Source organism: Microcaecilia unicolor, chromosome 4 (genome assembly GCF_901765095.1).
Source record: "Microcaecilia unicolor chromosome 4, aMicUni1.1, whole genome shotgun sequence".
NCBI classification, from domain to species: domain Eukaryota; kingdom Metazoa; phylum Chordata; class Amphibia; order Gymnophiona; family Siphonopidae; genus Microcaecilia; species Microcaecilia unicolor.
Window position 1 is genome coordinate 332,177,881 of NC_044034.1, and position 21,825 is coordinate 332,199,705.

The 21,825-nt window shown below is 44.3% G+C and overlaps 1 protein-coding gene across 1 annotated transcript; it reads left to right on the forward strand.

The window, feature by feature from the left end:
* The first annotated feature begins 4,424 nt into the window (after positions 1 to 4,424).
* Positions 4,425 to 20,781, forward strand: LOC115469403 (DNA-directed RNA polymerase III subunit RPC4-like). The gene is made up of 9 exons (XM_030202006.1): positions 4,425 to 4,504; positions 4,937 to 5,117; positions 8,754 to 8,797; positions 9,615 to 9,763; positions 9,861 to 9,985; positions 10,160 to 10,328; positions 13,846 to 14,117; positions 19,707 to 19,859; positions 20,659 to 20,781. Exons 2-9 carry the CDS (start codon positions 4,950 to 4,952, stop codon positions 20,779 to 20,781), a joined length of 1,203 nt encoding a protein of 400 aa, XP_030057866.1. The 5' UTR covers positions 4,425 to 4,504; positions 4,937 to 4,949.
* The last annotated feature ends 1,044 nt before the right edge of the window (positions 20,782 to 21,825 follow it).

Sequence of the window (21,825 nt, forward strand, 5' to 3'; positions counted from 1 at the left end):
TTTCTTTTTGGGGGAGTTTTTTTCAACCCCTTCCCTTACTGTTTTAGGTTCTTTTTCCCCACTTCTAAGTTTTATTATTTTTTTTTTCCATGTTCCCAAGCCAAGCTCTGTTCCTGCTTTCTGGAGCCCAGTTCTGTTTCCCTGTGCGTGTGCTTCTGGTTTAAACCTGAATGGATTACTTTCATGTTAGCTGTGCTCTCCAGCAATACTCTGTTCTGTTTCCCTGTGTATGTGGTTCTTGTTTGTACCTGAATGGACTACTTTTCAGTTAGCTTTGTTTTCAAGTTCTGCCTGTACTGTTTCTGGGCATGTGTAGTTCTTGTCAGTTTGTTTTGACAGTCTGTGATGCCTGCCTCATCCCCGATTACTTCACTGCTGTGCAGCTGTGTCTGCTGCCTCTCCATTTCCTTCCCGGCTGTGGGTGCTGGTAAACACATTGCTTCTTGGTTTGTTAGTCTTCCCTGTAGCCTGCTTTATGTTATGATTCTGCCGGGTTGGCTGAGGGGGAGGGGGGGGACGTCTCTTCTGATTGGCTGCCAGAGGTTGTGCTGACGTCAGGGGATAGTACTTTAGCCTGCTGCTGAAGAGTTTCTCTGCTTTTGTGTTTCTTACGCTTGGTGGTAACTGGAAAGCCTGATAGTTTTCTCTCAGAACGTGCTCTAGGTTCTGATAGGGATCTGTGTTGTGTTAGAGTATTCTTTTCCTTCCCTCTGGGTTAGCTGCTGCTGTGTGTGTATGCGTAGCTCTGTAATCAGGGTCAGCTGCTCGTTTGTTTAGTGGGGACTGGGCATTGCTCAGCCTCCGGGGCTCTGGGCTGAGTGCCCTGCTCCCTCTCAGGGAAGGGAAGCATTCTCTCTGATTGTTTGTTGATTTATGGAACTCTCTCTCTGCTGGCTCTACAAGCTTAACCCTTTGTGTTCTGGCTGCCTCTGTCTACAGTGGGTTTGAGGCAAAGGCTTTCTGCTTTCCTTTTGTGTCTGGTTCCTCTGGCTTCTGCCTGGGGCTTCCTACCCTGGGGGGGGGTGTTGCTGTGGGTAGTTCCCCTGTCCTGCGCTAGTCCCCTGGGTGGGCGTGGCCCGCTCTGGCCCTTTGTTTCTCCCTCTGTCCTATTGCTGGTGTTCAGCGCGTGTCTGGCATCTTGGGGCCCGGGGGGCCCTCTGGGTTCTTTCATCCCTCCCTGTGTGTGATTGGGTTCCAGTTCAGCCGTGAGGCTCGCACGAGTGGCTCTGTGTGCGTGGGTTCTGGTTCGGCCACGAGGCCCGCCTGTATGCCTATTTCCCTTCTTCCTGAGGGACTGCAGGGAGGGGTAGCTTAGGGGTATTGGATAGCTGGGGTGTGTGGTAGTGGGTCGGTCTCCCCTTGGCCTTGGCCAGGGCCCAAGGGCTCACGACCAACCCAACGGATTACACTTTAACTCTTTGTGTGCAGTGTTTGTTCTTTGGCTCTTGTAACAGGGGCGTATCTGGACTCCGGCGGTAGGGGGGGCCAGAGCCAGAGGGAGGGGGCACATTTTAGCCCCCCCCCGCCGCCGCCGCCGCCGAGCCCCCACCGCCACCAATGACTCTCTCCACCCCCCTCCCGCCGCCAACCCTCCCCCGCTGCCGTTGCTTACTTTTGCTGGCGGGGGACCCCAACCCCCGCCAGCCGAGGTCTGCTTCCACCTGCCGCTGCCTTAAAAACTTCTTCTTCAGCCGGCGGGGGACCCCAAACCCCCGCCAGCCGCCCCGCAGTGTTTAAAATTCATCTTCGGCCTCCGTGGCCGTGCTGCTGTGATAGGCGCTGTTGAAATCCACTTCGGAGTCTGACGTCGCAGCACGTACAACGTACAACGACGTCAGACTCCGAAGTGGATTTCAACAGCGCCTATCACAGCAGCATGGCCACGGAGGCCGAAGATGAATTTTAAACACCGCGGGGCGGCTGGCGGGGGTTTGGGGTCCCCCGCCGGCTGAAGAAGAAGTTTTTTAAGGCAGCGGCAGGTGGAAGCAGACCTCGGCTGGCGGGGGTTGGGGTCCCCCGCCAGCAAAAGTAATCAACGGCAGCGGGGGAGGGTTGATGGCGGTAGGGGGGTCCAGGGCAAAATCTGCGGGGGCCCAGGCCCCTGAGGCCCCACGCAGATACGCCCCTGTCTTGTAAGCTCTGCCCCTTTCCTGACTTTTGTAGTTAAAGGCAGCTTTTCTTTTTAATCTGCTTTTACCCTTTGTGTGCTGTGTTTGTTACCTGGCTCTTTTGAGCACTACTGCTTTGCTGCCTTGTGTATTAGAAGCAGCCTTTCTCTTTAGCCTGCTTTAGTTCTTTCTCTACTGTGTTTGCTTCCTGGCTCTTGTGAGCTCTGCTCCTTGTCTGACTTATGTAAAAAAAAAGAAAAATAGAAAAAGAAAATATGAATGAATAAATGTGGCGGTTTTCGTGACAGCAGTAAAAAAGGGCTATGCTGGTTGTGTACATTAGCACAGAAAATATAAAACTGAATGGGATACTATTAGTGTCAGGAATGTTAGCACATGAGCAGAAAACTCTTCAGTTCTCTGTGCTTTAAAGGGACTGGGTCAGTGATGTCACCATGGAATCACTTCAGCTGTGAGGCTAGATGATCATATTATCCATGGAGAATACCTGCTATAGTTAAGTATCTTTGCTGAACCCTGGGAACGTAGTTGATCACCGAAAGTCTCATACATTTCCAAGGGAACCCTGCAGGAACGACTTCCAGCCCTACGGCATTCCCGTAAACTCCATTCCAACCTGTCTTTGAGATTGCACACAACAGGCAGGCCCAAGAAAGTTAGATTGAGAACAGGAAACGGTATGAGGCTATCTAGCCCATTATATGGGTTGAAGCCAGTAGGCAGAGCTTGCTGGCAGTAGGCGGAAATTGCCATCACACTGGTTTACCCAAAACAATAGCAAACACTATTGAAAACAACAGTAAAGATGATTAGAAATAATGGACTGCCTATGCGTGGTCCATCCTAAAACGTCAAAAACTGTTACAGTGCCTTAAAAGGTGGAGGACAAAATATTTTTTAAACTTATTTGACAACTTTTTAATTTATTTGAAAGTTTCCCATATGTAAATATAAATATGATGAAATCAAAATTGAATATCACCAAACAGCTTTAAAAATATTGTAGATGGTGGATACAGCACTAATAAAGGCTGTATGTTGTGCTAATTTTTCTACACTGTTCTATACAGTACAGTAATACATGGCCAAATTTTAGTGAGGATATCCTGTTTACTGATGGGTTCATCTTAACTGTTATTGTAATCTGCCTTGGAAAGCCTAGTGTTATAAAGATGGGAAGTAAAATTAAACTCTCCTTTCGTTGGGGCACATAGAATCACATCTTCACCTCATCTCTTTTGTACAAATGGATTATTCTGTTTTCAGTATGTTTCAGGGACAAGAGGTTTGCATAAGTCAAAATAATAAAAATAGTTATTTTCTTTCATGCAGATCTCTCATTTAAGCATAACTAATTGAGTCCCTAATACAGTCCATTGGTTTTCTTACATTTTGTCATTGTGTTGACTTATACTGTGCCAAAACTGGAAATACAGTGAGACAGAATAATAGAATTCAGTAATATCCAAAATATATTAACATTATAATTGCGTTCGCATTTGGGTAATAACTGAGAAAATGCTGTTGAAAAATTATTTGAAGAAGAAATAAATATATATCACAGACCTGGAATATATTGGCACATTTTACTCTTATTATTGAATATCTCTCTTTTAAATAGTAGTAATAAACACTATTAAGTGCATTTTTATAATATATCACTGCATTCCACAAAACAAAAGGAGCAAGTTCCCACAAACCATCTTTCTATTTTGATCTAGGCACAGGGAATGTTTTTTTTGTTTGTTTTAAATGCTCAAAGGTTTCACCCTAATTCATGTTTAATGTGTGATATGTCATAAATAAATAGATAGAAACTCTAAAATGTTGAGCACCTGATTCTCATAACATGATATCTGTTTTAGTGGCCCTTTACCAGGAAAAAAAAAACCTCTGCACGAATATAACACATGCTAGGGTGTCCCTATAACCAGCCCCTCCAAATGACACACTGATTACGATTTATAACAAATTACTACTCTACCTATGAAAAGTTATTTCCCTATTATACTTCTTCTGTGTACATCCGTATGCTACACAAGTTGGCATGTTTGAAAATATAAGTGAGATTAAATAAAAATGCTACCAATAAAGAACGACAACGTGGATACAGCAACTCTTATGTTCGTTTACTTTGTTTTGAGTATATGCAGAACGACGGCTGCGCGGGGAAAGGGAAACACAGACTAAGCTAAGTGGCTTCAACGTTTTGACGTCATGCCGCCTCCTTTCAATCAAACCTCCTTGGGCCTCACAGTTTTTCTTTTCCGGTGTCCCGCCCTCCTCTGATGAAACTTCCTGTTTTGTTTCCAGCAAGGCGGGCGCAGAGAGGGCGGAAAGTTGTGTGTGTCTTAGGGAACGGGGCACCGGAGAAGGTACGTTGCAGGATTGTTGGTGAGCAACCCCTGGTATGAGTTTGACGGTGAAGTGCCACATCGAAGACAGGGAGGAGAGAGGGAGAGATGGCTGGCCACGGGGAGGGGTGCTCGTCCCCAGAATGCGTATGAGGAGGAGTGCTCGGCGTGTGAGAGTGTGAGTGCAGCCGAATGCGTGTGACTTTGTATCTTTGGCGTGTGTAATGTGAAGAAACTCCAGTGGTCAAGACGTTAGAAGAGATGTAATGAGAGGATTCAATGACTCGGATATAGAGTCCTGGAACTTGACTGGGGATGGTTGATATATTTATTTACTGCACTTGTATCCCACATTTTCCCACCTATTTGCAGGTTCAATCTGGCTTACAAAATGTTACAATGGCATTCACATTAATATACAGTAAGCAGTCTCGTTTCTGGGAATGTTTTTAGGTCCAAATGAAAAATGTCAGATGGAGGATCATCCCGTGATTCTGGGGCTCCTGGAGGTCCCCGGTCTTCAGTTACGGGGACACGTGGCCTGATTGGACGAAGGCCTTGTAATGCGCCCATCACTCCCGGGCGCCTGCCCTCTATTCGTTCTCGAGATCTTACCCTTGGAGGTGTAAAAAAGGCAAGTGCATTTGGTATATATCCTGTATGTATGTGTGTGTGTGTGTGTGTGTGTGTGTGTGTGTGTGTGTGTATATCCGCTTAAGTGCAAGGGTCTGGGACCAAAGAAATGCATGCAGTTAACCGGAGCGTGAACTTAACCGTTGTGACCCAAAGAAGCTTGACATCTGGTAAACATATGTACAGTACTGTTTATTATTATACATACAGTATACAGTCTCCATTAACTGACAGGCTTACTTGAAGTAATCAGTTATAGTCCTCTGTACACTATTGGGTCTGTGAGTTCCGTAGACTATGTCTGCCAAACAGTAAAAACTATCATAGCACTGACATCCAGTGACCTTCAGATAGGCCCACACGGTGTTGAGACTCTCCAGTGCTCTTGCAAAAGTGACAGGAGGAGGTTGTTGACTTTCGTCAGCATGTGCCTCGCTGCTCATTTCATCCTCCTCATCATCAGCTGTTGTTGCCTGCATGTAGGCACATATCTCAACATCAGTGCTGTCGTCAGCTGTTTGTAGATCATAACAGCTACGTAGCGATGAAACTCCTCTTCAGTAACACCGGCTGGGATGTCAATAACCTGTTCATCTGACGCGTTTGCAACAGCTCCCCCTCCACATCATTAACAAAGCTTGCCTGCTTGTAGCAGTTCACAATGGTTGCCTGCTTGTAGCAGTTCACAATGGTTGCCTGTGTAACATGATTCCAGTTTCTTTTTGCATATGTAGGGAATCCAACAGTGATAGATTATGAGCCAGTTCAACAGCACGTTTATCCTTGCCAGTCTGGTCATCCATAATGCTCATCAGACGACGTAGCACAAGAGCCCGATAATGTTGTTTGAAATTGGCTATTATGCCCTGATCCATAGGTTGGATCAGAGAGGTAGTGTTTGGTGGCAGGAAGACCACCTTGAAGTTAGACAGCCTGACATCATTCCCTGTGTGCAGCACAATTATCACAAAGCAACAAAATCTGACGCTTTTGTGCCCGTATTCTAGTGTCTAACGTCTTTAGCCACTGCTTCCAAATTTCCCCAGTCATCCATGAATTTGTGTTAGCCTCGTATGACACAGGAAGTCGCTTAACATTCTTGAAGCAATGGGGCTGTTTGCTCTTTCCAATGATGAGGGGTTCCAACTTCTCACTCCCATCCATATTGCAGCAAAGGAGGATCATCATTCAGTCCTTTGACGTTTTACCTCCAGTAGTTTCGTCATGTTTGAATGCAAGTGTTCCATCAGGAATGCTCGCCAGTAGAGAGCGTTTTCGTCAGCACTGAAAATGTCACGAGGTGAAACCTCGTTCAAGATGGCAGGAAGAACTGAAACAACCCAATTTTCAGCACCAAAGTCATCAACGTCTTGTTTTTTACCATGCTGTTTATTGAATTTTATGCTGTTCTTCTCCTTCCATCTTTCCAACCATCCAACAGTGGCTTTGAATTCAGTTAGTCCAAGCCTTTCAGCTAGCTGGTTAGCTTTCTCCATAAGCAGTGGACCACTGACAGGAAACTGTCTGCTCCTGACTTGAGAAAACCACCGAAAAAGAGCATCTTCTACCTCCTCAGCTTTTCCCGCCCGTTTTCGTTTCCGTTGTGGATTTGTATTGTTTTGCCAGTCTTCCAGAAGCTGGTCTTTCTGCTTCAAGACACGTGAAATTTGACTGGGGTTGACACCATATTCTTTAGCAATAGATGCTTGACTTTGTTTTCTAAATGCTTAAGAACTTCTATTCGTTCAGCCAGTGTTAGTCTTACAGTTCGGCCGCAATGACGACGACGACCCCAGTGTACACTCTAACAACATTCTTTCGCTTATTCTGCCTGTGGGAGTTAAAGGGGCGGTAAATCTCGTTGGTTGTCACGTGCCAATTGACTTCCATATTCCTTGCGCGCACTTATGCGGAGTCTTTTCCTGCAGAGGAGTGGTCTTCAACCATGCATATAAGCGAATCTTGCACTTATCAGTGGTGCGCTAAACCAAAGTTTGTCCCATAGAAATTGATGGTGCCAAAAATGGGACCGAAGTACGGCATGCAGTTAAACAGAGCATGCGCTTATCCGACATGCACTTAAATGGAGTGTACTGTATGTATATATATATATATATATATATATATATATATATATATATATATATTAGTTCTCTGTCCTTATCCTGCATTGCAGTATTTCTCAACGTGTAATTAAACTCTGGATTTCATTGCCAGAGAATGTAGTAAAAGCAGTTAGCTTAGTGGGGATTAAAAAAGGTTTGGCTTGCTTTGTGTAAGAAAAGTCAATAAGCCATTATTAAAATTACTTGGGGAAAATCCACTGCTTATTTCTAGGATAACAGCATACAATGTATTGTACTGTTTTGGGATTTTACCAGGTACTTGTGACCTGGTTTGGCCATGTTGGAAACAGCATGCTGGGCTTGATGGATCGTCGGTTTGTCCCAGTATGACAATACTTATGTACTTAAGAGGTTTCTCTCATATACCGGGTAGCAGAAGTATCTATTTCTTCTGGGAAAGTTTCACTTTTTCCTTGGTTTCCTGCTGGAAACATTACATTGTCTTATGGTCATCTCCTGATGTCGTGTTGAAATTGGTTATTATTCAGAAATAGAGAAAGACTCTAAGGCATGAGACTGTGTTGCACATTTTAGTAGCAGGTTCCTGCTTGTGTGTTTACAGAAGGCAGTTTTTTTAATTTAAAAATATTTATGTAGATTAGAAATATCCAGTGTACCTGAATGTAACTCACCTTGAGCTACTTCTGAAAAAGTGTGTGCAAAATCCAAATAAATATTTGTAGAAAGAAAGCAATGATACAAATGAATCAGTATAATAACAACAACAATTAAATCATAAGCATTCAGCCTACATCATTGAGGATGAGATGGAATTAATTTCAAAAAGTAAATAGGAAAAGATCAGAAACTGCCTCTCAACTTGATGCCTGTCTCATTTATTACCATCTTTATTGTAAATTAAAGAATCACTTGCTGAATTATCCAGAAGAGTAACTGGTAGAGGAAATGGTAAATAGGCAGGGCCTACAGGTAAGGAATTCTGGTTCAGATGTTCACCTAATAAAGCAGTACTGGCTCCTTATGTTGATGGAACCACTTCAGATCCAACTGCTGAAGTGAAAGGGTGAGGTGGGGCAATATTCCCTCCCAGACTAGTTCAGGGGAGGAACCTAAAAATTGTTTTTACCCACTAGTCATTGAATAACATCTTTATCCATGGGGCTGTTTATTTTTGGAGAAGAGGTTTGCATATGATGAACCTTTGCCTTCCTTTTCCCCTTATTGAGGAAAGTTACCATATAAAGCAATCCATAATTGCAATCTAAGCCCTTACCCACCAGGAAGAGTTCTCCACAGCTGCTTCGCAGCTTCCAAGGGGAGAGCCCCAACGGCTTTGAGCTATTACTGGTGCTTTCTGTTACCGGCCCCCAAAAGATGACTTCAGATATCCCAGGCATCAGTCTAGATTGCAGGCGTACACAGAGTTGTTACCACTTCCCTCCGGACAGAAGCATCTGTTTCCACTTCACCCAGGCAGTTGTTAAGGTGTGTCAGGGGATTTGGATTTATTTTTAGTTGGTTAAAACATTTTGTTTTGTTTTTTTTTCCAGAAAACCTTCACCCCGAATATAATTAGCAGGAAGATCAAAGAAGAGTAAGTTGCATGATTTACTTGTCATGATTATGGAGTGGTACGCACAAGTTTTTTTTTTTCTAACATGTTTGGGGAGACATTTGTAGCCTGTAGGATAGTGCTTCTGAACCTTTTCCTGGTTGTGTACTCATTTTATAGCACCAAAATTCACATAAGCCCATCCCTGTTTTTCCTCCCATGCATCTTCTTCAGGTTGACTTGCAGTGACAGCTGATGATGCCATTGTAGTTGTTATCTGTTAAGATCATGCAGGCTGATTTGATGCTGCTGTCTGAGATTGTTTTTGTAGCCAGGGCTATGATCCCATTTGGAGTGATGACCCAAAATTTGGGAACTGCTGCTGTAGAAGTCTGGTGGCTCTGTGGCCCTAGTGCTTAAAGAGAGATTCAACAGGAGATTAGCTATTATCAAGCAAGAATAACCATGGTGATATTTAAGCCTGCTTTTATAAGAACATAAGAGTAGCCATACTGGGTCAAACCAATGGTCCATCTAGCCCAGTATCCTGTTTTCTAAACAGTGTCAAAGCCAGGTCACAAGTACCTGGCAGAAACCCAAATCGTGGTAACACTCCATACTACAATCCCAGGGCAAGTAGTTGCTTCCCATGTTTGTCTTGATAGCAGACTATGGACTTTTCTTCCAGGAATTTGTCCAAACTTGTTTTTTTAAACCAGGTACACTAACCGCTGTTACCACCTCCTCTGGCAAAGAGTTCCAGAGCTTAACTATTCGTTGAGTGAAAAAATATTTCCTCCTATTTGTTTTAAAAGTGTTTCCATGTAACTTCCTTCTTGTATCTCATCTGCTTTAATAGGCCAAAACAGGAAATATCCATAAAGAAAGAGAAGGACAGAGAGAGGGACCGGCAGCGAGATGGACAGGGTCGTGGCAGAGGACGGCCAGAGGTCATTCAGTCTCATTCTATTTTTGAGCAGGGACCAGCAGAGATGATGCAGAAGCGAGGTATGTGATCTGTCCATTCTCTTCAAGGAATGTAGGAGTTTGTATTCTTTGCTATCCCATGACACAGTGTATTATCTGCATTTTGGTCATTGTACAGGCAACTGGGGTAACTCTGTGGACATGCCAGACCTGGGGCCTTCGCACATTATTAACATAAAGAAAGAGAAAAGGGAGACGGAAGAGGAAACCAAGAATATTCTTCGTATGTTAGAAAAGGATGATGTGAGTTCCAAAGAAGGGTATGGGGTAAAACATTCCTGCAGAAGCATCTAGCACACTGTTTGTCCTGCTCCTTGTGAGGTGTAGACAGTTGGTATGCCATAAGTGCTTGACTGCTCCTTTTGAGACAATCACTATATTTGGTGTTGCTTATCTATTGGTACCTCTTCTTTCCAGTTCCTTGACGACCCAGGTTTAAGAAATGATGCACGGAATAAACCAGTTCAGCTACCTCTGGCACACTCAGGCTGGCTTTTCACAGAAGACAGTGATGAGCAGGATGTGAAGGCCTGGCTGTCCAGTACCAAGGAAGAAAAGATGGATGTGGAGACACATCCTGTAAAAGGTGAATTCTGTACCTATCCTCTCCTGCCTTTCTATTACTAATGCATCATACTCATTAATCTAGTCTAATCTTGAGCATTTGTAGCCTGCTTAATCCCAGAATCTATCCAAAGCGGATCACAATAAGAATCGCCAATTAAAAAGCACTGATACTAAATAGAGAGCCTATTTGAATGATTTACTTTTTCGTTTGTCTTCTCAATTAACATTCAAGTTTAAGTGTAATAAAGTTCTTCTTTATCCTTCAGTACAGCATTTAGGTCCCTTTTACTTAAAGAGTTGCCACATGGCAACGCGGAACTACTGCTGGCCCAATGCGGGTGCTGGAGGTAGTTCCACTCCCAGCGTGCGCCATTTCCGGCAATAGCAGAAATATTGAAAAAATAATTCCGCAAGGAGTTACCCGGCGGTATTAGCTGCCCAATTACCGTTGGGTTAGAGTGGGAGCCTTTACTGACACAGTGCAATGGGTGGCGTTAAGTGCTTCCCCCCTCCACCCCCCAAATGACCACTCAGGAAGTGCAAACTTTCTGCATGGCCATTTCATTTTTCACTATTCTCACCTGCATAGGTGCATAGTGAAAAGGCGCTGCTGCTAGCTTGGGACCCCTTTTACCACACTTTAGTAAAAGGACCCCTTGGTATCTAAAAGAAATTGTGACTGATCTTATTACTGGAATTCTTTGCCGCTGGATTTGAGACTTGAAAATTCCTATGTTCGTGTTTCATATCTTAAGACTTTTTTATTTAAGGAATATTTGACTCAATATTTCCTGTTTAATCTTTTCTATAAACTCTATTATTAAATGCATTTTTATTATGTATATTGTGACAAAACAGTAGGTAACCTGTAAACGTATTATTTCTTGAAGTGTATTTCTCTAGTTTGGCCAGCAGGTGGTGCATGTTTGTTTAAAGCTGTTACAGAGAAAAATGACTGTTCTTCCTTAGCTCAGAGAAGAAGTTAACCTGCAGTGATGTGGCCAGATGGGAGGAGCAGGCCTAGTGGTTAGGGTGGTGGACTTTGGTCCTGGGGAACTGAGGAACTGAGTTAAATTCCCACTTCAGGCACAGGCAGCTCCTTGTAACTCTGGGCAAGTCACTTCCTCCATTGCCCCAGGTACAAATAAGTACTTGTATACAATATGTAAGCCGCATTGAGCCTGCCATGAGTGGGAAAGCGCGGAGTACAAATGTAACAAATAAAAAATGAGCTGTTCTAGGCTCTGATTGGCCCAGGAGCTTAAATTCAGCCAGGATGTACTGGCTTTTTCTCCAGTCTCAGTTTGGGAGAAGAAAGAGAAAGATCTCTTTGCTGAGGCTCTGTGAATAGTTATATTTGATAACTGTGAGCTGTATGTCCTGAACTCCTCAGGTATTATTTAGATAGTTTTATAAGTAATCCTATTTCAGTTACCTGTTATTTGTTTGCTGATTGCATCTTTTCTGTTCATTGTTGTAATTTTTCATGACGTTAAACATTTTTAGTTTATTGCCTCTGCTTGTCTGGACGACTAAGAATCCTGGTAGTTTGTGTGTTGGGTGTGTGAGTGCTTTCTGGGAACTGTGGGACCATTGGGATTGTGGCCCCCAGTAACCTAGAAATCACTGGGGATAATTTTGAGAGCAGGAGATTCGTCTAGAGGTGGTTGGGACCCAGTCGGTGGGAGGAGGGTGTTAGTGTAGAGCACAAGCAGCAGGTGCAGGCAGACCTGAGCTGTTCTGGGGATAGACCCTCTGAGTGGCCACAGGGGTAGCCCAAGGTGGGTGGCAAGGCGTTTCGTGACAGACCTTGTCCATCTTTTATGGTAGCAGCAGTGGGATTGTCGGGCTCAGTGTGTGGCGTGAGGGTCACCATCCACTGATTGATTCAGAGTTTTTTTTATCTGTAACTTCCAGACACAGAGCACAGTGAATGAGTGCAGCAGTAACAGGGTCCCCTTCCTGTTAATTTTTTGTGGTAGTTTTAGGAGATTAGCAGCTTGCTGATGGAGACTGGTAGCAGCCGTCAGATACTGGATATGCCTGACCTAACACTAGAGTGACTGGATGATTTCAGTGGGGAGAAGCTGCAGGACCGGCCTGCGCAGAGTTCTGGGGGAAATGCAGACCCCTTATGAGCAGAGGCCCGTGAGTTGGCAGGGCCAGATGCCACACCAGCTCAGCTCTGTCAGATCTATATCTTAGAGTGACAGCAGCTAGACCAACAGCAGCTGCGGCGAGAGGAATGGGAAGAGTGACTGACAGAGGCAAGAGGAGCGGGAACAGCAGCGTGAGGAATGGGAGTTCTAGCTGCAGAAATGAAAGATGGAGATGTAAATTGTTTGTATTCAAAGGTCCAGCCCAACCCCCTGCGCCAAGGCCCGAGGCAGGATGCACAGCTCGGATTGGGCCCAACTTGTTTGCGCAGTTTGATGATACCCAAGGTGACATAGATGGATATCTAACTGCCTTTGAAAAAATTTACCGCCTCAGTGAGATTCCTCAGAAAAACCTGGTGCTCTATCTGGGAGGAAAGCTCAATGGTGGAGCACTTGAGGCATTCCAAGGACTGTCTATGGAGATATACTCCCAGTTTGAGGAGCTGCACTAAGCTTTGTTGAACCATTATGCTATTACCCCTGAGGCCTACAGACTAAAGTTCTGGACTTTCCAAAGGGGACGGATGACACAGCGAGTTTGTGATCCAGTTAAGATACCAGTGGTGGCTCAGTGGAGCTGAGTTTTAAATCCCTGGAGGACTGCCAAACCTGATGGTCCTGGAGCAGTTTCTTCAGCGTTGTCGTCCAGAGGTGAGGGAACATGTTCAAGATCACCAGCCCCATACTCCAGAGAAGGCAGCTGAGTTGGCTGACATCTTTATGGCTAACCGTCCCTGGTTGGCAAAGAGAAGCCGTCCTTATCTGCAGCAGCCAGGATCTAAGGGGAGCCAGGGCCCTAAGCCAATATCCCTGCAACCTCAGACTGTCAGCAAACCCTCCAGTGTTCCCCAAAAACCTAAAGACTTTAGGCATGAACGTCCTTGTTACCAGTGTGGGTGTACAGGACATTTCAAAGCGGATTGCCTAGTAATCCCAAGCGTGCAGTAAAGAGCTTTTCAGTTCCTGCACCAAAGCTAGCGACTGGTGAGATAGTATCAAGCTCTGTACTAGCAGAGCAAAATGATCTTCATTAAAATATGAATGAACATTGCTAAGTTGCGTAAGGTTGAAAGAGAATTTCATGAACAAATTGTTTACCTGAGATTCCTGTGATATTGAAGGATCTAGTATATTCCAAGCCCTCTGGTTGACTGTTCCACTGGCAACTCACCCTGATCTGAGAGAATAATGTCGAGAAATATCTCCTGGTAATGCTTCAACCACAAAGCATTTGACTTAAGATTAACAAATGAGAGCCTTTTTTAATCAGTACAGTTGTGTTGAGGCATGACATGGTGGGTTAGAAAGATACTGCATGTGGTGGAATAAAGTAACACCACTTCCTTTTTATTTACATTTTGTTTTTCATTCCATTAGTAAAGGAGGAGCCAAGAGATGATGAAGATCTGAAGGAAGCTGTTTCAGCTGCAAAGCTGACAGAAGTGAGGAAGGCCCCAGGCCCACCACCAGATGTCTCGCTGGTAGAGCTGCTACAAACCTTGAGCCTGTCTGGGGAAGAGGAGCTGCTCTTTTTACAGTTGCCAGACACACTTCCAGGACAGCCACCTTCACAGGACACCAAACCAATCAAAACAGAGATACAGAGTGAGGATGGGCAGATGATGCTGATGAAGCAAGAGAAAAGCCAGGTCACAAATGGCACTTTATGGATTCTTCTCATTTCTTTGTCTCTGCATAATAGCTAACATGTGATTAGCACTTGTATCATAACACTCAGAGGACTAGATCACTAAAATCTCATTGGGCCCTATATTCAGACCGCAGGTGGTAGTGGGGCTGCCTCCCATGGTTGGCGCTGTGCCTGGATATTCAGTGCCAGTTCATTTCCAGTGACCGGCATTGACTATCTGGGTATTTTCTGGCTGGTTTAAATTTAACCGGCCAGGCTGATATTTGATACTGGCTGGTTAAGTTTAAACCAGCAAAAGATATACCTGCTATTTTGGTGGCCAATTTGGCTGGCGATGCACTGAATATTGGCGGATAGCCAGTTATATCACGTGATATAACCGGCTAGCCGCTAAGTGCCAACCGGCAATATTCAGCCAGAGAGAGCTGGCTATCTCTGGCTGAATATTGCCAAATAGCTAGCCAGGTGCCATTCCTGGCTGCTAAAATGGTTTTAAATATAGGCTGGATTGTCTTTACACTCAGTTTAACACAGGTTTTGGGGCTGATGGGGAAAAAGCAGTGGTTTGTCTGCACACATAGCTTCAAAAGCTGGATTACCCATTTCATTCTGAGATTACATGTGCTGGAAGTCGGATCTCTGCATATGTGAACTCGTGGACATGTACTTTGTATACATAGCAGCTCACACCATGTATGTAAAGCTTGTAGGACTCTCATATGTTGGCACTACTTGAGCTTTTTCCTTGACAGAATGTGTCTATAATGCAGATAGGTGCACTGTGAGAGTCATGACATGGTGACAAGCACTGGGAATTGACCATGAAGGGCCAGTATTTAAAAGGGCTTAACCTTGCCCAGTTAAATCCTGTGAGCTGGCCACGCAGCAGTATTCAGCGGCATTTTAGTGGGTAGAGCTGCTGAACATTGCCTGGGACTGCCTAGGCACTGTTTGATTTAGTGCCAGGGCAGTTCGGGGGGCAAAGCTGGAACTTAACTGGTGGGCAATATTTGGTCTAACTGGCTAAAGTTAGGACACCCTTTTTTGCTATCCTAACTTTATCCACTGAGCTTACAGGGAAATGGTCTGAATACTGACAGTGCCCTTTTAACATTTAGTGGACCCATACGTATTCAGTGCCGGAGCCTGGAAGTGGCCCTGCATTGAATATCTGGGGAGAATTCAGCCTACAGCTGGTAGTGACTTAAAACCGCTGACTTCTGCAGCCTGAATATCTACCTTGAAATTGTTATTTGGGTAGCCACTTGGAAATGGGTACTGGAGTACAGGAAATATGGGGTAATGAGAATTGCTACTAATAGCATTGGCAGTCCAGGTAATAGGAGGAAGTGATGTCAGCCCTGGGAAAATGGCAGTCTAACCGCACAGCTCCGTGGAGGCAGTAATTAAAGTGCATCTTTCTTCCTCTGAATTTTTTCCTTGATGTACTCTGTCCTGTGTAAAGCCCTGGGATGTCAACTCATAAGTGCCTGGAGAAATTCAAATTTGTTCTGGAGGCAGAGGATTGCCAGTGGTTAATGACAGACAAGGTGGGAGTACATGTGTTACAAATGGCGACGGCACAGACACATGGAGAATGATGATCTGCAGGCGAATCGGGGATGATGAGGAACTTACTAAGAGGGATGTACTGAAATGGTTCCGGATTTTGCAGGCTGAATTAAAAACAGTTCGTGGTGATATTCAGTCTGCATTAACAGAGATCAGAGAGGATGTTTGCGAGATCGGCAGCAGGCTGACAACTGTTTAGATTCATTGAGAGCTACATGCAGGGTCTACAGACAACAGAGAAGCAGCATTTGCAGGAGCATCAGACTGCTTTTGATCTGCTGGAGGACCAGGAGAATAGGTCTAGGTGATGTGATTTGTGGTTCAAGGGGATACCACAGACAGTCTTATAAGGATTGCAGGTAAGTGGCCACTCAAATTTGTATGGTTTTTTGCTGGAGGGGTCTGACTTGGCTGGAAGCCACAGTGCTCCACAACTGTACATTTGGACAGAGTGCATAGGAGTTTGGGCCCGTGCAGAGACCTGTCTCCTAGGGATATTTTGGTATGCTTTCATGACTTCCACCTCAAAGAGGACGTTCTGCATAGAGCTCGGAGCCAGAAAGAAATTATATGGGACAACTGCAAAATCACCGTCTTATCAAGATTTGGCCAGGAATAACTTTGGCCAAGCGTTGGGAACTCAGAGGTGACACTATTTGCAGTCTGCTAATCATCGCTACCGCTGGCTCTTTCCTTTTGGACTTTTAGTTATCAGAGGCCATTCAAAAGAGTACGCACCGGCAGCGAAGCATGGCAAGCATTGGAGGCACTGAGATGGCAGAATCTGCCTCCATGTGGAAATGGGGGCAAGTCCCCCTCAACTTCACAGGCTATAGGTTGGCAGCAGGTTCCAAGCACTTGCTCTAAAAAATCTGAGAGCAGAGGCCCTGACCACTTGACTTTTGTAGCATGTGCTTCAGTTTTTTCACTGTTCTTGTACCTCTCCAGTGTTCTGCTTTGGGAAAAGAGGTCCAGTGCTCGATGCACAGTATGAGTGTTCTAAGCACTTCTTTACGCATTGATAATCGGGTTCATACTTGGGGGTTAGAGGAGGTAGTATGGGAAGGAGGAGAGATATAATGCTGGTTGGAGTGGAGTGATACAGGAGGGCAGGGGAAGATGTCATTGGACCTTTGATTTCTGGTTCCTTGGTGGTGAGTAGCTCTCCTCCGTATATAGGATCAGCTGGCTGGTCAGGGTGAGGGTTAGTGGGGGGAGGGAATGGGGGCAGGTAGTGGGTGTGGGGGAAACAGTGACGACTTCATATAAATTTGGCTCCTGGAGTGTACATGGCTCAATGACCAAGGCAAGTGAAGTGTAGTTTTCAATGAACTGTGCAGACTCCAGTGCTGCTTTAGGAAACCCATTTAAGGAAGAGGGACCAGCATTTTCTGCAAAGTAAAACTTTTGAGATACATTTGACTCATGGGCCGTAAGGGGATGGGACTTCAGGAGGAGCAGCCATCTTAATCCGTTCTAGCGGTGCATATGTAGTGAAGATGTCTATCGAGATCTCATCGGTAGATGTTCAGTGGTCAAGGGGAAAGTCCAGGGACATGGTAACTATAATAAAATTTGTTCTCCTAATGAAATGGATTTTGTAACTGGGGCAGTTCTTTTAGGGAGGGGTTGTAATCTTGTGCCTGATCCCTCAGTGGATCATTCAAGGGTAGGGGGGAAGTGGGAGAGCCCATCGACAGACCTTTTTACGGATTATTGGTGCCTTGGATTTATTAGATGTTTGGTGTGTCTATTATCACACACAATACACTTACTACTCTTGACCGCTGGGACACGTATACAAGAGTAGACTCTATATTGTGTTATTGGTCATAGTGACGGTGCTATATATCCCATTTCAGTTTACAGTTATTCCCTAGTTTGAATTGGGTGATCTAAGGAGATAGTCCTGTATGAGCTTTTGAAGACTTAATGAACATTGTTGGGAGACCATCAGGTCTGTGAGAATGTTAAAGGAATAATTGGTATTAATTGTTGGTTATTGATAATAGGGAGGTTTCTGATGGTTATCTATGGGATGCTATGAAGGCTGTAGTGCGAGGACAACTTATCAAGTGGGGGGCACATAGGAAACAGGCTAGGGAGCATTTGCACCTTTGGGAGAGACTGAGGTATCTTGAATGCAGGCACCAGGTGGACCTAGCTCCAGCCCTTCTGGCAGAATTGATTGGATATGTAGTGACCTGAGCAGGCTGAAGATTGAGAAGGTCAACATCAACTTGTGTCACCAGCTTCACCAAAAATGCTTTGAATTTGCTAATAAGTTGGGTTACTTTGCTGGCTCAGCCCCTTTGTGAACAATGGGCGGAGTGTTTAGTGGGGAAAAATTAAAGGGTGGGGATATTTTATATATACGTACGAGGCATTCCTCTTTAACTTTCTTAGGTTGCCCGGGCAATTAAGAGCCAGGTTAGTGGCAAATATCCGGGGCTAGATGGGTTCTCGGCATAATTTTATAAGCTTTTTGCTGATGAGATGGGACCCTTATTGTGTAGGGTAGGTAATAGGTTGTTTGTGGGGCATTTATTCCTCCAGGTATGCGAGAGGCTAGTATTTCGATCTTACAGAAACCTGGCAGGGCCCCTCCGGCATACAACTCCTATCACCCCATATTGCTTTTAAATGTAGATGTCAAGATTCTAGCTAAGATACTGGTGATGTGCTTGAGTTGGGTTTTGCTTGATCTGGTTCACCCCGATCAGGTGGGCTTTATACCTAAGCGCCAGATGGCAGATAATATTTGGTGCACTTTAAATGTTCTTTTTTGGGAGCCCAGCGGACCTTGTCTAGGCTGGCTCTTCTGTCTGTGGATGCGGAAAAGGTCTTTACAGGGTCCGCTGGAACTATCTTTGGCAGGTTTTGCGCAAGGTGGGACTTTGGTCCTAATTTTTTGCTCCTGGATAGAGGCTTTTTATACTTAGCCTACTGCGTGAGTTCAGGTGAATAGGGGATATACAGAATCTTTTTCTATTGAGCAGGATTTGTACTAGAGTTGTCCTCTCTCCCCTCTGCTGTTTGAGTTATCAGTGGATCATTTTTGCTGAGAGGATCCAGGCTAATCAGGACATTGAGGGTTTTTTGCTCTTTTTGATGCCCTCTTGTACATGGAACAACCTATTCTCACATAACCGATAATTCTTCAGGATTTAACTTAGATAAGTCTGAGTTGATGGGAGTGACTACCCCATGTGTGGACGAGGATATTCTGCAGCAGAAATTTCCTTTTCAATAGGCAGCTGAGGGTTTTCAGTATTTGGAGGTGTGAATCCCAGACAATCAGTTCCAGTTATATTCCTTTCTTGCAACTATGAGTCTCTGTTTCATAAAAATGGTGGGATCTGGGTAGGTGGATGGGGAAGTGATTATCTTCGTGGGGGCACATTGCAGCCCTTAAGATGAATGTTCTTCCCCGACTTTTAATTTTGTTTCAGACACTGCCTGTTGAGGTCCATGTCTGGTTGCTTTCCAATTTACAGCATGATTTAGCCCCTAGGCTGGATAAATTAATGTTGTGGGGGTGGGGTTAGGGGTCCCAGATTTGTTCTGGTATTATTGGGTTCCACAGTTAAGCCAATTGCTAGACTGGGCGAGTGCTCCAGATAAGATTGGGGGGGGGGGAGGGGTGGTTAGTATAAGGATCATCTGCTGAAGAAACAATGGCCGTGACCTGTATGGATGAGGGTATGGGGGTGGGTTTTGGAGGGCACAATTGGTTTGCTATATAGTTGGGTCTTTTGTTGGTTTGACATACTGTTTGTATTATTACTTTCTTCAAAACTGTTTAATAAAAATGTATTGATACCATAAAAAAGTCTAGGGAATAAATGTAACTGTAGCCATAATCATAGGCTAATGAAATATGCATATGTAGCAAAGTATCATTATAGCATAGAAAGTGCAGGGTAAAGAGGGATTGCTATTGTCAGGAAACCTGGGGTAATAATACAGTGTCTTCTAACTCTTTTGCCTTTACTTTCTTCTTTTTGTCCTGCAGGAGGCAGTATTAGCAGAAAATACCTGTTGCTTGGGGGACCTTTTAGAGGGCCAGGTGGGCAAACTGTTGGTCCGTAAGTCTGGGAAGATCCAATTGGTGCTGGGGAAGGTGACACTTGATGTTACCATGGGAACCTCCTGCTCCTTTCTGCAGGTAAATACATTAGAGCCTATATATAAGGTGAGGTAGTATGACTGGTGGTGGGGGGCTAGAGGTGAATCTGTAGGGGAGGGTTATAATTAAATGGTGGCCAGAAACAGCCATCTTTTCTGCAAGTATGATACTTCAGATTTTTATTGATCTCATGAGAAATGAGGCAATACAGCAAATCCTTCAGACCCCAAACAGTACTCTCTCAGTGGATATTGACTTTGAGCATCATTACTTTGGTTAGAACATCAGACTGTTTATATATTTTCCCTCTTAAGAGGTGCAGGCAAATGATTTCCTGTGCCCCCTCCCCTCAACCTCTTGTACTCCAAACAGTCACAGAAACAGCCCTCTTTTTTTCACTATTTTATTTGATACCTGTACACCAAGTTAGATTACAAGCAAAACAGCATAAAAAAGCATACTTCAAACTTAATTTCTTAAGGCAACCCCCCCCCCAATACCACATAACCAATCATGTAGACAGAATAAAGACATAGACAATATCAACATTATCACATGACAAATATATAAACCAGAATAAACACACAGATGCCTAAAGGCAGTATACTGCTATCAAGCTTTTAATTGGCATATATTCTTAACACAAGCACTTGCCTTCCCACACCCAGCCACAATCAAAACAGAGTATTTCCAAGTCTACCCATGGGTCCCAAACGCTGCAGTAAATTATTTTTTCAGTAAATGTCAATGAGAGAGTTTCATCCTGCAGTTCTCATGGATAAATGTTTGCTTCTTCATGATGCCCCCCGGTTATTTTCTTTTTGTTTATCTCTTGAAGGAGCTGGTTTCTTTAAGTCTTGGAGATGGACACAGTGGGGACATGACGATCCTGGGCCACGTGAAGCATAAACCTGGTGTGTTCACCAGACTTGAGTCTCTCCTGGAATACAAACAACGATAGAACTGGGCCAAATGCTCAATGCATCGGCATAAAAGACTTCCTTTATAGTGAAGCAAGTTTCCTTATCTATTATGGATGGAACATGGCAAATACTGGCCACAGTTCCAAAGTGGTAGCAAATTCTCACATGAATGAGAACGATGCTCAGTATCACTTGGTAAATTTCAGTTTTTATGTGCTACTACTCCAGTCAGCAAGCTCCTGGAAGAAGGGTGGGATTCCACCAAGCTCAGTCCCTCTCATCGCTGAAGCAAGGGAAGTTATTGAGGGTAGACTTGAATATCACCATTCTTGTTGGTACATGATGTGAATGTATACACAGTGGTGTAAATGCTGTATATATATAGATGGAAACTAGCCTTTTAATTTCTGTTTATGCTGTATTTCTCCCCTCCTCCCCCCTGTGGTATGACTCTCAGTTGTTGAATGAGGTTTTTTTTTTGCATGCCATTCTGTTTGTTTGGCTGTATGTTGGCCTTAGTGCTGAAAAAAAAAAAAAACATCATTGTTGATAGAGCTGTCTTTTTTTTTGGTCAGGCAGTTTTTCCAGCTCAGTCAGAACTAGCCTTAGTTTAGCTATGATACCCTAAGTCCTTATGTACAATTACATATGATACCGTAAGTCCTTATGTACAACTACAGAGGTTTTTCCCTATTTTATAACAGTCTCCCAAGAAAATTTCAGTTCCTCTAACTCTGATAAATATTAGAACCTTGTATAATTGTTTTGGTGGGTGTGGGAAGAGGTCCAGCCTGTGGGAGGTTACTGAATGCTTGCTATTTGGTAGCCATTGTAAAACAGAGTAACATGAGTGGCTTTGCTTTTTGTATGTGGCCCCTACTGCCTTTTAGTATGTATCAATGCACCTGGCCCTGCATTCCCCCTAGGCTGCCCATGGGGTGTCTAATCTGCCTGCTGTCCATAACAGTTTACCAACCATGTTAGTCACCTGGGGATGTTCAAATTGTGGGTCATGCTTCCCTAATGGGATAGGGTCACAGAAATAGCTCATCCACTGAGACCTGTGCCGGTACTGGTGCTTA